Raw genomic sequence first — 16401 nt, 5'->3', positions numbered from 1 at the left:
GTAGAAAAGATCAATGTTTTGGATGGGGGATAAGATAAGATAAGATAAGAGATGTCTCAATAAATGATAAGATGATAGGATAGAAGATAAGAGGTGTCATGATGATGATAAGAGACAAGAGATGATAAGAGATGTAAGAGATAAGAGATGATAAGAGATGATGATAGATGATAAGAGATAAGAGATGTCAGAGATGTCAAAGAGAGAGATGAGAAGAGATGTCATCTCAAGATAGGAGATGGTGGTGAACAGCTGTTTTAAAGACGTGGAGGGAGGAGTGGGATTGAAGGGAGTGGGGGAGTTTGTTCCAGAGGTGGGAGAAAAGAGGAATGAAAGAGTGAAGGTGAGCAGAGAGCCCAGATTTTGGCAGTTTAACCATAAGAGGGTTGCTGGCAGATCCTGTGAGTCCTGTAGGAATATTTGGGGGACAGAGCACAGAGAGTGCTGGGGGAGCAAGGCCGGAGAGGAGTCGGAAGAAGACAGAAAGACCACCAACCTGCCTGTGGTGAGTGAGAGTGAAAGTGAAAGGCCCTCGGAGTTAGCTTCATCGCGGAAGATTCCAATAATTCTGAAAGTTTTGGTTTCAACAGCATGAAGCCGAACTGGGTGTGAGGCAGGAGCACCAGCCCAGAGGGGGGAACAGTATTCCATTGAGCTGCACATGAAAGTCTTTTATGTGGTGAGGAGCTCAGGTGTGCCAAAGAAGGACTTCGCACGATGGAGGATGCCCAGTCGGGGAATGGCTTTGGCAGCCAGCTTGGAAATGTGGTTTTCCCAGGAAGGATCATGGCAGATAGTGAGACCCAAAAGCTTCAGCGACAGAACTTCTTGGAGAGGATTGTTGAGAAAGTAGATGGGATGGTTGTCCAGTCGGTCTTTTCGGAGAGACCTAGTAAAAGTGTGAGATTTGTCAGGATTGAAAGACATGTTCCACTTGTTTGTCCAGTCTGTGATTTTGTCCAAGTCTGCAGAGAGTGAGGAGGCTGCAGACTGCCGATCTGAGGGATGAAGAATGGAGCGGAAGAGAGTGGAGTCATCAGCAAAGAGATAGAGGATTTTCCAGAGAGTCGGAGAGATCATTGATGAAGACCAGAAATAGCACAGGGCCCAGAACACTACATTGGGGAACTCCAGCCAGAACATGAAGGGGCGATGAGAGAAATCCATTTAGGGCCACACGTTGACTACGACCAGAGAGGAAGTTCGCAAGTCATGCGTGGAGATTCCTATGGATACCATAAGAGGAGAGTTTGGTGAGCAGAGCTGGGTGCCAGACCGTATCGAAGGCAACTGATATGTCAAGGTTGACAGCTCTGATTTCCTGTTTGGCATTGAGGACCTCCATCCATTGTTGAGACAGCAGAAGCAGCATGTCCAGAGTAGAATGACCTGGTCTGAATCCAAATTGATGATCGGAGATCAAGCCATTGGAGAAGCGGACGGATTTGATATCCGAAGCAACGATGGATTCCATGACTTTGCTGATAATTGGGGGCAGGCTGATTGATCTGTGGTTGCAAGGATCTGTTTTTGCATCTTTTTTGTGTAAAGCGGTGATGTTGGCTGATTTCCAAGCTGAAGGCAGATGACCTTGAGCAAAAGAGAGGGTGAAAAGAACAGAGAGAGGGTGAGATAGAGCACCAGAGCAGACTTTTAGGACCGTGGGCTGATGCCGTCTGGTCCAGTTGCAGAATCAGAGTTGAGGTTTGACAAAAACTTCTCCACCTTGTCAGGAGAGAAGGACACAGAGTCCAGGAGCAGTTGGGCTCGACTGGGTAAGGTCGGAACAGAGAGAGATGGGTTTGGGACACAAGTTTTTGAAGCAAACACAGAGTTGAGGCATTCAGATTTGTCACATGCGGTGTCAACTGTGTAGCCATTTGAGGTAAGGGAGGGGATGGAGGGGGAACAAACAGCAGAAACGGATTTGACCAGACGCCACCAGGATTTGGAGGAAGGAGACAGGTTTGAGACTTCATTCTTGAGTGTGGAGAGATAGTGCTTCCTGGCACTCCTGAGGGTACACCCACAAAACAGTGAGACAGAGGTCAAGGGTACACAGTGAGATGGAGGTCAAGGGTACACAGTCAGATGGAGGTCAAGGGGTACACAATGAAACAGAGTTCAACGGTTCAATGTGAGACAGATGTCAAGGGTTCAATGTGAGACAGAGGTCAAGGGTTCAATGTGAGACAGAGGTCGAGGGTTCAATGTGAGACAGAGGTCAAGGGTTCAATGTGATACAGAGGTCAAGGGTTAAATGTGAGACAGAGGTCGAGGGTTCAATGTGGGACAGAGGTCAAGGGTTCAATGTGAGACAGGGGTCAAGGGTACACAGTGAGATGGAGGTCAATGGTGCACAGTGAGACAGAGGTCAAGGGTACACAGTGAGACAGAAGTCAAGAGTAAACAGTGAGACAGGAGTCAAGGTCACACAGTGAGACAGAGGTCAAGGGTACACAATGACACGGAGGTCAAGGGTACACAGTGAGACGGAGGTCAAGGGTGCACAGTGAGATAGACGTCACAACCACGTGATACATAAATTTAGAATTAGAATCCCTGACATTCATATGAAGTGTTGTACATACATTCAAATTTAGAGCGTATTGCTTATTTACAGATGATATTTCACAGGTCAGTGTTTTGGCTGTAAAAACTAATAATATTAACAACAACAACAACAACAAGTGCAACCTGACCATGGCAATAATCAAAACATCCTTTTCCCTCCGTTTTTAGGCCTCGATGAAGTATGGATATTCCCCAAAGTGTGTACTCACAGCCATTGCTCATGTACTGTGGTGAATTGTCCCCATGGTTTTAAATGCTTTGTCTGTGTACTGCGGTGAATTGTCCCCATTGTTTCAAATCCTTTGTTTGTGTACTGCAATGAATTGTCCCCATTGATTCAAATCCTTTGTTTGTGCACTGCAGTGAATTGTCCCCATTGTTTCAAATGCTTTGTCTGTGCACTGCGGTGAATTATCCCCATTGTTTAAAATCCTTTGTTTGTGTACTGCAATGAATTGTCCCCATTGTTTCAAATCCTTTGTTCATGTACTGCGGTGAATTGTCCCCATTGTTTCAAATCCTTTGTTCGTGTACTATGGTTAATTGTCCCCATTGTTTCAAATCCTTTGTTTGTGTACTGCGGTGAATTGTCTCCATTGTTTCAAATCCTTTGTTTGTGTACTGCGCTGAATTGTCCCCATTGTTTCAAATCTTTGTTCGTGTACTGCGGTGAATTGTCCCCATTGTTTCGAATTGTTTGTTTGTGCACTGCAGTGAATTGTCCCCATTGCTTTGTTCGATTTTGGACTAAGTAAGAGTCACGATATAAGTAATTGCATTTGTCACAGGTATGAAATTGAAGCATCATGACGAGATGTATTATATCGAAACTGTAGCAGAGTTCTCTGTCAGATAACTCGCTAGTGATCAGTTCTTATCAACATAAGTGTTCTACTGTGAATTTGGGAAATATAATTTGATTTTTTTAAAAATGCAAAACAGAGCGTTATCTTTCTTGCGAATAAAAATATGGAAAATTTCAAGAGGGCCTCGGCGAGAATCTATCGACCAATGTCACGTGATGCGTAATCACAAGCCCTCAAACTGTGCCGATAATGTGAAGGAGTACACAGCACGAAATAAAAATGGAACTACTAACGAATGTAACAAACACCTCCATAGTCACGAGTCGCCCCCTTGTGTCAAGACTATCATGAGCAGTATAGAATGCGCATTTTCAGTATACATTATGCAGTATAATATGTGCACATGCAGGTGCTGTGGAAATTGTTCTGTGAGCATTGGGAATTGTGTGGTGGGTAGGTGCTGTGTGCATTTTGTGGTGTGTATTGTGCTGTGGGCATTGTGCATTGCGTGGTGTGCATTATGTGGTGTGTATTGCATTGTGTGCATTGTGTGATGTGCATTGTGTGGTGTGTATTGCACGGAGTGCATTGTGCAGCATGCATTGGGCATTGTGCAGTGTGTATTGTGTTGTGTGTATTGTTTAGTGTGTATTGCATGGTGTGCATTCTGCAGTGAGTATTGTGTGGTGTGCATTGTGCAGTGTGCATTGGGTACTGAGTGGTGAAGTGTGGTGTATAATTGAAGATGGCTGTGTAATTATCATCCAATCTATGCATAATAACACTGTAGTAGAAAAATGTGATCTTTTTGTCCCAAATGAAAACTCAAACCTTCAAATGCATCTTCCGAGAGGCAGAAAGTGCGGGTTTCTGAAAAGCAAACAGAGCTACGAGTCACAATGGTTCATTTTCATTTATCATTTCATTCACACCCAACTTGGTTTGTCCATACCAAGACAAGAAATGCATAATGCAACAATAACAATGAATAACAGCAAGAAATAAGGGGAAAAAACGGTTCCATGAAGTTCAATGGAAACCACAAGGAAGCCTGTACACACAAACACACACAAACACACACACACACACACACACACACACACAGATATACACACACACATACAGATACACATACACACACATGCACATACACATACACACAGATAGACACACATACACACACAGAGATACACACACACACACACACACACACACACACACACACACAGATATACACACACACACACACACACACACACACACACACACACACACACACACACACACAGATATACACACACACACATACACACATACACACACACATACACATACACACACACACATACACATAGATATACACACGCACATACACATACACACAGATAGACACACATACACACACAGAGATACACACACACACACACACACACACACACACACAAACACACACACAAACACACACACACAGATATACACACACAAATATACCCACACACACACACACACATACACACAACACACAGATATACACACACACATACACATATAGTAAACAAAGCTGTTTGAATATCGACACCATTAAAAATCCCAAACACAATGTATTTAAATGTACTAGCAACAGTACTCGTCCTATGGACAGGGCTTCAATTGGGAGGCTCAAATGAAAAGGCAAAATATGAGAAATTGAAGGCTTTTTTAAGTTTAAACGATTCATATAAACATCCGTTGAATCATATCACATGCAAATCATCAAAATCTAAACAGTACATGGCACCCATTTTGAAAAAAGATTGAATTCTGCAAAACGGAAGCGGCCGCTACACGTCTTTCTCAGTCGCACGTTTATGTGTGAAGAGTGCGCGCCGAATCTGTAACACAGAAGCGGCCGCTACACCTGTTTCTCAGTTGCTTTGCACACGCTGCCATGTTACTTCGGAGCCGCACGTTTATATAGGAAGAGTTCGTCAGGAGTCGATGTACTCTCTCCTGGTACGTAGAATAAACACTATTTGTAGAATTTCAACAAAAGTCAAATCACTGTTCATATCAGTAAATATTATTCCATCGTGTTTGGAAAAACTGAAAATTTTGGAAAAATTGGAAAAACAATATAGCCTATTTTACTCCCAGGGGTCCCAGGAATACCCACCCAAAATATCGTTGCGATCGGTTGAGCCGTTTTTGCGGTACCTTCGAATGGACAGACGGACATTTGGTGAATTATCGTAAGATATAAGATTATTTTCATTGTAAGAAACATTTATATAAACAAAACAAAAATATCTACAATAACTACCTCAGAAAGCAAAAGGTGTTTCGATCTGTAAAGAAGGCAAGTTGATCAATGTAATTTTATCATCCAATATGCTGTGCGGTACATTGCTTCCTTTGTTCTCAGTTCCACCTAGATCCTACAAATGCCCTATTAATCTCTTATATATTGCGGCCCTATAAATCGTATATCTATTATGTATTGCGAACTGTGACGTCTGTTTGTGCGTTCGTCTGTCTCCCGTTTATGGCGGCCACTTCCCTCGCTGGAATTGAAAAGCCGTTAATTGGTTGTTTTGCATTTACGTTTCACTTTTATTGATGCGATATAATCAGTCACTTTATTATCCCTTCAGCAATCTCTAAAATCAATACGAACATCTGGATTAGAGTGGATTTAAAACAGATCTTCATGGAGTAACAAAACATATAAAAATAGCTACATTTCGCCCTATTTTTAGACACATCCAACCGCCTCCCGCCACCTGATGTTGCTTCGCCCTCTTTTTAGACAAATCCAACCTCCGCCACCTGATGTTGCACCACCGCTTTGCGTTGGGCGGTATAAGTAGCTCAAGGCTTTGGCTCTGCTCGTACCGATAAATAAGCACTCTGTTCCGATTATCGATGGGGAAGGCAAATGTTAGTAAAACATTCAAATACCATTGTCCCATATTATAGTTATAATTATTATAAGTTATAACCAATATAATACCCGAGATCCACTTTTTTTTCCCGAGATCCACCTTTTTTTGGAAGTCCCGACTTCTTTCTTTCCTGGAAGTTCTAGCAGTGTCCATGTGTTTTATACCTCTCCCAGCGCCCCCCCCCCTTCCCACGCCTCCTCCCCCCGAAGCCCTCTCCCTCCCACAGATCTCCCGATGTCCCTGTTCTCTGCTGTTGTACTTGTGTGCTTCCCTCTCTCTCCCCCATCTGGTCTCCCGCTCCCTTTATCTTATGTTTTATGTCAGTTTGTGTTTTTGTGATTGATGTTAGCTCTTACACGAGCCTCGATCTTGTATACAAAAAAAATAATACTAACACAAATGTGCTGGTAGATTAGCTAGCTCTGCAGGTTCAAAGTTAATGGGAATTGTAATCGGATTGGTGGTTCAAAGTGAACGAACCAAGTGCATTTACGTTCGGAAAACTTGATTCAGTGCGATGGGATCTGCACAGAACCCTTGGACGGTTTTCCCAAAACCAGGATGGAAAGGTAACCAAGCTGTAACGTCGTGAGCACTACAAGGTTAACAGGTTCTCGAGACATTTAACTCCACTGGGGAATTCTGGACAACTAAAGGAAGGTCTACAATCGATAAAGTAACGATTCGTCGTTAAAGGGTCAGGGTTACAGGAACGAGTTCAAAAGGTCAAAGGATCAGTGAAGTCGTTCCAAAACCTCTCATACCTGCGCATGACGTCAAACTTCAAAGGACACGTGATTTGCTTCTTACTTTTCTTTTCCTTCTAATGAAACGACCGATAAAAGGAGTGTTTTGTAAACGGACTTCGAAAGTAAAACTACAAATGAATTTGTTTCATTTTGACAATTTTATCATTTCACAAACTTATTTCAGGGCTGTGTGACGTACGCTCTCAATGACGTCACACATCGTATAAGTCTGTGCTGTGAACTGATGTAAGAGGCTGGTGTAGAGATATACATGCAAACAGATAAAGAATTCCGGTAAATGTCCGACGTGCCTGTGATATCCAAGGAGCTGGAGACACGGACTATAGCAGTTGCTTGGACAACACATACCTGTACAGAGCGCAGAACACACAGGTGTTAGATGGCCGGACAGACATGCAAAGACAGCAAGTTAGAGCATTGGGAACACGTGAGTGTGTTGAATAAATAAATAAATAAATAAATAATCACCACAAACACAGGATCTTGAGGTATCTCTTATTACGTCACCCAGCGAGGAGAATAACGCACCTGTAATCAGGTTGCCAAGGCGGGATGTTTACCTATCTGTGACGTAACAAATGCCTTGCCGAAGCTGCTTTGAAATTGCGTTTTTGAGGCAAATTTCGTTTGATGCCTTAAACTTTAAACGGACTCGCATGTAAAATCGATGATTAATGACGTTATTTATTATCAATATTCTCACCATTGGGAACGCTCTGTGGTTTCAACGAGTGCGCTACCTGAGTGCCCGACCAAGGCAGTTTGTACTGGGAAAAGTTTGCACCGACACACACAAACACCAGACAAAAATAAACGTTTTTTTAAAATGAAAAAACATGTAGGAATGGAATCCCCAACAGTAACTAAACAAGGTCTGAAGGATATTTTCTGTCTAAATCCCACAGCAAATAAGACACAATTAAACCAATCCAGACGACATAGATCGACAACTACCTCTAACATAGACTACAGACAAATTCAATTGTTACCATTTACACCGACAACAAAAATGTCAAAATATGTCGTCATGACAATCCGCAAAAGGATTGTTGTTGGATTATGGTGCCATTTCTACCTTGTCATTCCTACCTTGCTTGGTTGGTTTTGGGGAATTCCATCCATACGTTTTTTTTCATTTAAAAAAAAAAAAAAAATTCTGACTTGTTCAACTCTGTTTTTTCCAGATGTGGATACCAATGACGTCATCATCCAGTAAATTATTTCGAGGGGAATTTACATGTGGAAACTCCCGACCCCCTCAACGATATATCTCCTACAAGTCTCGTCCCGATTTCCCTTCATATCACATCCAATATTCCCAGCCCTTCTGTCTCCACTCAGACATTCTGCTGCCCTGTTTTCCTTCATTTTTGGAGTCATTTATTTATTCTACACGCCTACTTTCTCTGCTCCTTCCCTTCCCCTTTGCATTATATCCCCATACTCATATATCCTCCCAATCCTCCTTCCCTTCTCTCCCAAACTCCACTCACCTCTTTCCCTTCTCTTCCAAACTGTGCTCACCTCCATCCCTTCTCTTCCAAACTGTGCTCACCTCTTGCCCTTCTCTTCCAAACTGTGCTCACCTCTTTCCCCTCTCTCCCAAACTCCACTCACCTCCTTCCCTTCTCTCCCAAACTCCGCTCATCTCCTTCCCTTCTCTCCCAAACTCCGCTCACCTCGTTCCCCTCTCCCCCAAACTCCACTCACCTCCTTCCCTTCTCTCCCAAACTCTGCTTACCTCCTTCCCTTCTCTCCCAAACTGTGCTCACCTCTTGCCCTTCTCTTCCAAACTGTGCTCACCTCGTTCCCCTCTCCCCCAAACTCCACTCACCTCCTTCCCTTCTCTCCCAAACTCCGCTTACCTCCTTCCCTTCTCTCCCAAACTGTGCTCACCTCCTTCCCTTCTCTCCCAAACTCCACTCACCTCCTTCCCTTCTCTCCCAAACTCCGCTCATCTCCTTCCCTTCTCTCCCAAACTCCGCTCACCTCGTTCCCCTCTCCCCCAAACTCCACTCACCTCCTTCCCTTCTCTCCCAAACTTCTGCTTACCTCCTTCCCTTCTCTCCCAAACTGTGCTCACCTCCTTCCCTTCTCTCCCAACTCCGCTCACCTCCTTGCCTTCTCTCCCAAACTCTGCTTACCTCCTTCCCTTCTCTCCCAACGCCACTCACCTCCTTCCCTTCTCTCCCAAACTCAGGTCACCTCCTTCCCTTCTCTCCAAACTCCGCTCACCTCCTTCCCTTCCCTCCCAAACTCCTCTCACATCCTTCCCTTCTCTCCAAAACTCCTCTCACCTCCTTCCCTTCTCTCCCAAACTCCTCTCACCTCCTTCAATTCGCTCCCAAACTCCTCTCACCTCCTTCCCTTCTCTCCCAAACTCCTCTCACCTCCTTCAATTCGCTCCCAAACTCCGCTCAACTCTTTCCCTTCGCTCCCAAACTCCACTCACCACCTTCCCTTCTCTCCCAAACTCCGCTCACCTCCTTCCATTCTCTCCCAAACTCTGCTCTCTTCCCCATCCCCTCTCTCCCAAACTCTGCTCACTTCCTTCCCTTATCCCCCAAACTCTGCTCACCTTCCTCCCTCCTCTCCCAAACCCCACTCACCTCCTTCCCTTCTCTCCCAAACTCTGCTCACTTCCTTCCCTTATCTCCCAAACTCTGCTCACCTTCTTCCCTTCTCTGCCAAACTCTGCTCACGTTCTTCCCCTATCTCCCAAACTCTGCTCACCTTCTTCCCTTCTCTCCCAAATTCTGCTCACACCCTTCCCTTATCTCCCAAACCCTGCTCACCTTCTTCCCTTCTCTCCCAAATCTGCTCACCTTCTTCCCTTCTCTCTCAAACTCTGCTCACCTCCTTCCCTTCCCTCCCAAACTCTGCTCACTTCCTTCCCTTATATCCGAAGCTCTGCTCACCTTCTTCCCTTCTCTCCCAAACTCTGCTCACTTCCTTCCCTTATCTTCCAAACTCTGCTCACCTTCTTCCCTTCTCTCCCAAACTCTGCTCACCTCCTTCTTTTCTCTCCCAAACTCTGCTCACTTCCTTCCCTTCTCTCCCAAACCCTGCTCACTTCCCCATCCCTTATCTCCCAAACTCTGCTCACCTTCTTCCCTTCTCTCCCAAACTCCATTCACCTCCTTCCATTCTCTCCCAAACTCTGCTCTCTTCCCCATCCCCTCTCTCCCAAACTCTGCTCACTTCCTTCCCTTATCCCCCAAACTCTGCTCACCTTCTTCCCTTCTCTCCCAAATTCTGCTCACACCCTTCCCTTATCTCCCAAACCCTGCTCACCTTCTTCCATTCTCTCCCAAACTCTGCTCACTTCCTTCCCTTATCTCCCAAACTCTGCTCACCTTCTTCCCTTCTCTCTCAAACTCTGCTCATCTCCTTCCCTTCCCTCCCAAACTCTGCTCACTTCCTTCCCTTATCTCCCAAACTCTGCTCACCTTCTTCCCTTCTCTCCCAAACTCTGCTCACTTCCTTCCCTTATCTCCAAAACTCTGCTCACCTTCTTCCCTTCTCTCCCAAACTCTGCTCACCTCCTTCTTTTCTCTCCCAAACTCTGCTCACTTCCTTCCCTTCTCTCCCAAACCCTGCTCACTTCCCCATCCCTTATCTCCCAAACTCTGCTCACCTTCTTCCCTTCTCTCCCAAACTCCGCTCACCTCCTTCCATTCTCTCCCAAACTCTGCTCTCTTCCCCATCCCCTCTCTCCCAAACTCTGCTCTCTTCCCCATCCCCTCTCTCCCAAACTCTGCTCACTTCCTTCCCTTATCCCCCAAACTCTGCTCACCTTCTTCCCTTCTCTCCCAAATTCCACTCACCTCCTTCCCTTCCCTCCAAAACTCTGCTCACTCCCTTCCCTTATCTACCAAACTTTGCTCACCTTCTTCCCCTCTCTCCCAAATTCTGCTCACACCCTTCCCTTATCTCCCAAAACCCTGCTCACCTTCTTCCCTTCTCTCCCAAACTCCACCCACCTCCTTCCCTTCCCTCCAAAACTCTGCTCACTTCCTTCCCTTATCTCCCAAACTCTGCTCACCTTCTTCCCTTCTCTCCCAAACTCTGCTCACTTCCTTCCCTTATCTCCCAAACTCTGCTCACCTTCTTCCCTTCTCTCCCAAACTCCGCCCACCTCCTTCCATTCTCTCCCAAACTCTGCTCTCTTCCCCATCCCCTCTCTCCCAAACTCTGCTCACTTCCTTCCCTTATCCCCCAAACTCTGCTCACCTTCTTCTCTCCTCTCCCAAACTCCACTCACCTCCTTCCCTTCCCTCCAAAACTCTGCTCACTTCCTTCCCTTATCTCCCAAACTCTGCTCACCTTCTTCCCTTCTCTCCCAAGTTCTGCTCACACCCTTCCCTTATCTCCCAAACCCTGCTCACCTTCTTGCCTTCTCTCCCAAACTCTGCTCACTTCCTTCCCTTATCTCCCAAACTCTGCTCACCTTCTTCCCTTCTCTCTCAAACTCTGCTCACCTCCTTCCCTTCCCTCCCAAACTCTGCTCACTTCCTTCCCTTATCTCCCAAACTCTGCTCACCTTCTTCCCTTCTCTCCCAAACTCTGCTCACTTCCTGCCCTTATCTCCCAAACTCTGCTCACCTTCTTCCCTTCTCTCCCAAACTCCGCTCACTTCCTTCCCTTATCTCCTGAACTCTGCTCACCTTCTTCCCTTCTCTCCCAAACTCCACTCATCTCCTTCCCTCAATGTTGGCATTCCCAATTTTCTCCCTCCTCATCCCTCTCTAACCTGTATACATCTAATAAGTAGATACCTTATAAAGAGGTCACATGATAACAACTATTTACATGAGGAGGAGGTACTGCACAATTTGCTTCAACAATCGTTCCACACGGAAAGGCGAATTTAGAATACTCTTTCCAATAACCAGTTTTGCCCCCTGTGAACCTCTATGAAAGCATCAGCCGACCCTTCTGGCCCCTTGGTTCGTAATTTACACATTTTGTCGTACCTTAGAATCCAAGACAGACACTTAGCAGACAGCGAGTTTTACGGGAGAGTTTCTCATTCTGCGTATGCGTGAATGGTGTTCTCGGCGTTGTAGTGTTGTGGTTGTATTATTATTTTAATCCCAATGAAAAAAATTGGTAAACAACAGGTGCAATACCCAAGAGAGACAATGTTGCTTCCTTCCGTTGGGATCATTGTAATTGCTTCAGCCATTATTGTGCTGGGCCGGATGACATTTATCAAAAATTCCGTGGATGAACAAATCGCCGATTTTGCGATCTCTCAATTTGGTAATTTGTGATGTATTCTGGCGTCTTTTCATCTATACATATAAAAGGCAAAAATCTCTCGCTCTCTCTCTATCGCTCTCCCTCTCTCTCTCTCTGTTTGTATGTGTTCTATACACGGCCACATCTTTTAAGTTACAAACTTCAAACTCGGGGTACAAATACAACTTTGTATGAGGGGTAACATAGGCCATGTGGCCGCAGCCTCACGGGGGCCTGAGAGGGACCGGGGGCATACATTATCGAGGTAAATTTTTACCATGTAGGGCCACCTGGTGGGTAGAGGGTATTACAATTCCTCTTTTTCCTGGGCAACGCTGAGGTTGAAGAATTCCTCTCACGGGTAAATTAATTTTGGCAAACAGGACGAATCATTGGTCCGTCAGCGAATCTACGGATAGGCTCCGCTAATTCTTCATAGTTATAAAAACGTTTGAGAATAAAAAGCAGTGGCTTTTGAAGGCTTATGACTTCACTCCATAGTACTTAGCGTTTGAGCATATCATTTTGTAGACATTTGATGCGGCAGCCATTTTTCCCATGCTACTCCTACATGAAGTACCCCTGCACTCCATGACCCTCACACTCACACACACCATCTCAATTGGGTGCCTTTAAGGGGACCAGCGGAGTGCTCGCTCACACATTATCCCGAGAAGCTGCTGCTGCTTATCAGAAGCACGAGCTCCTCGAGCTGGATGTGCGTGCGAGGGCTTTTGGAATCTTTTTGACAAGCCGTGCCAAAAGAAGCCAAGATGGCCTTGATAAGCATCTGCACATGACCCAGAACTCCATTACATGGAGGATTAATCCTTGTTCTTACTGCACACGCGCCTGAGCGGGATCATCTCATCTCGGGGCAAAAACGCACACGCCATATGTTGGTAGAGAAATAGAAATGGAGCTTTAGTTTGAATCACAACAAGCGGTCCCTATAATGGAGGCAAAGTGGACGCCCATTTATCAACGTTAGGATTTATTTTTTTTAATCCAAAAAGGTTCTAATTGAACATGCATGTCATGTGATCTGTCCTGATATCATATAACAAGTCATTTGTAAATTTACAAACTCTGAATTTTTTTTACCAACGTTGGTGTTTACAAACCGATATAAAACATTCTGTGGATTAACCCAGTTGGAAATAATAATGACTACAACGGCACTCAGTAGCGAGTCACGCCCGACCTGGTCGGCCATATCACGCAATGGTAAAGAATCATAAAAAAAAAAAAAATTCTCATCCGAATTCCCCCTTCCCATGCCTCCTCCCCCCAAGGCCTCTCCCTCCCACAGATCTCCCGTTGTCCCTGTTCTCTGATGTTGTACTTGTGTGCTTCCCTCTCTCCCACCATATTGTCTCCCTCTCCCTTTATTATGTTTTATGTGTCCGTTTGTCTTATTTGTCATTAATGTTAGCTCTTGCACGACCCTCGATCTTGTACACAAACTTAAAAAAAATTCAGATCTTCACCAAAATTGAATCGATTCTTCCCTGCCAGACACCCAACCGATCCACCGAGTTTCGTAAAAATCCGTCTACAACTTTTTGAGATATCCTGCTATGTATCGTTTTTGGCCCTATCTCCCAATGGTGAAGAATCACTTAAAAATTAAATAATTCTCATATCCGAATCCATAATCAGATCGACCAAAATCGAATCGAATCGTCATTGTCAGACACCCAACCTCTCCACCAAGTTTCGTCCAAATCCGTCCACAACGTTTTTATATATTCTGCAATGTATCGGTTTTGGCCCTATCTCCCAATGGTGAAGAATCACTTAAACATTAAATAATTCTCATATCCGAATCCATAATCAGATCTTCACCAAAATCTAATCGAATCGTCCTTGTCAGACACCCAACCTCTCCACCAAGTTTCGTCCAAATCCGTTGACAACTTTTTGAGATATCCTGCTATGTATCGTTTTTGGCCCTATCTCCCAATGGTGAAGCATCACGTTAAAAATTCGAGTAGCCGGCTTCACCAAAATCTAATCATTTCGTCCTTGTCACATTCGCTACATCTCTGCCAAATTTCGTCCGAATCCATCCTTAACTTTTTGAGATATTTTGTTCACAAACAAAACTAGAACGCCACTCAGTAGAGCGCATACTCCCGCCGTGGGTTTAGTTGGAATAATACGTTTTGTTTAACATCCCCTCTCCCCAAAACAATAAATGAAAAAGAAAGTAAGCCCTAACTGTCAGAGAATTAATTTTGATATATCTCGGAATCAGAGGAGAAAAACATCATTTAAGAATAAGAATAAAAGCTTTAATGCAGTAAAACAGAAAAAATCTTTCCCAAAAAAATTTCCAAAAAAATTTCCTGGATCCGGAATAATATCCTGAGCTTCACCAAAGACTAATCAATTCTTCCTTATCCCAAGGGCAATCATCCCACCAACTTTCATCCAAATCGGTTCAGAACTTTTCTAGATATCTTGTTCACAAACACACAAACACACCAACATACAAACACACACACACACGGACGGACACGATCGAATGCGTTACTCCCTGGTGGGAGTAATAAACCTGAAAATCGCAGAGCTAGAACCAGAATTATTTATTTGGTCTGGGAAGCCCATGTGAGGTTTCTTCTTCTTCAGCCTCCCCCAACCCTGGGTGAATATGCGATCTTTAAAAAAAAAGTTTGAATTTTGCCAAATCTGTTTTATTCGTTTGTTAATATACCTCAGCCATTGACAAATCTGGAACTAAGTCTTTATAAGTTCATCAAATACTGACACCGCGAATGACATTCGCTGATCTAAATGTTGATATCTCTTCTGAGGTTAAAAAAACAAAAACAAAAAACAGTTTTAAAGCATTATACGTATCAAACGATACATTTTATGAAATGGGGAAACCTAATACACACTTTGGTGTTTTTAAAATGACAGAATATGTCTTTATTAAAATAAAAAAATTTACATTGAAGACGACGCTGCTAGAAAAAAATACACCGCTCTAACGCATAACCACGAGTTTAAATTACATTCACAACAAATATGAAAACTATTTTAATATCACAATGTTAAATATCGAATATATAGAAGATAATGTTAAAAAAAATGAGCCCTATCTTCCAATGGTAAAAAAATCCTTCAAAAAATTCCTAGATTCGGAATAATATCCTGAGCTTCACCAAAAACTAATCAATTCTTCCTTATCCCAAGGGCAATCATCCCACCAACTTTCATCCAAACCCGTTCAGAACTTTTCCAGATATGTTGTTCCCAAACACACACACACACACACACACACACACACGCGCGCACACACGCACACACACACACACACACACACACAGACACGAGTGAATGCATTACTTCCTGGCGGGAGTAATAAATAGCACCGCAAAGCGGGCGTAACTCCTCAGCCCATGCATGGTGAAAGGAAGCATTGATGATAATTTGTTATTTGAAGCGAAGTTGTATACCGAGTAGGAACTGCAAGTAATTAAATTTTCGCCCATGAACCCATTAACCCATTTCACGCCCATGAACCTTCCTCTACTCAACCCCAACACACACTGCAAAAATGGATTTAATCGGATAAGTCGTTCTGCTCGAAATTGATGGAAACCAATTTCAAGATGGCTGCCGTGGTGGCCATATTGAAAATCGCAGCGCGCCCATTTTCGAAGGGAACCTTCCTCTACTCAACCCCAACACGCACTGCAAAAATAGATTTAATCGGACAAGCCGTTCTGCTTGAAATTGACGGAAACCAATTTCAAGATGGCTGCCGTGGTGGCCATATTGAAAATCGCAGCGCGCCCATTTTCGAAGGGTACCTTCCTCTACTCAACCCCAACACGCACTGCAAAAATAGATTTAATCGGACAAGCCGTTCTGCTTGAAATTGATGGAAACCAATTTCAGGATGGCTGCCGTGGCGGCCATATTGAAAATCGCAGCGCGCTCAAGAACCTTCCTCTACTCAACCCCAACACACACTGCAAAAATGGATTTAATCAGACAAGCCGTTCTGCTAGAAATTGACAGAAACCAATTTCAAGATGGCTGCCATGGCGGCCATATTGAAAATCGCAGCGC

General features: G+C 44.2%; 1 protein-coding gene across 7 annotated transcripts in view; it reads right to left on the bottom strand.

Moving 5' to 3' along the window:
- The window catches only part of LOC137421233 (troponin I, slow skeletal muscle-like), a 98708-nt gene that overhangs the window by 14990 nt on the left and 67317 nt on the right, over nucleotides 1-16401 (bottom strand). For 6 of the 7 annotated variants that reach the window (XM_078781135.1, XM_078781171.1, XM_078781287.1 and 3 more), the window contains one exon: nucleotides 4212-4250. In XM_078781135.1, the coding sequence (XP_078637261.1) occupies nucleotides 4212-4223 (12 nt within the window). In that variant the 5' untranslated portion in view covers nucleotides 4224-4250. Of the gene's footprint in view, nucleotides 1-4211; nucleotides 4251-7361; nucleotides 7420-16401 lie in introns of all 7 variants that reach the window. The other variant, XM_078781245.1, reaches the window with a different exon arrangement.

Source organism: Myxine glutinosa, chromosome 1, assembly GCF_964187855.1.
Source record: "Myxine glutinosa chromosome 1, kmMyxGlut1.1, whole genome shotgun sequence".
Lineage (NCBI taxonomy): Eukaryota > Metazoa > Chordata > Myxini > Myxiniformes > Myxinidae > Myxine > Myxine glutinosa.
The sequence above is the reverse complement of the archived record's forward strand: the minus strand, read 5'-3'. Positions and strand labels throughout refer to the sequence as shown.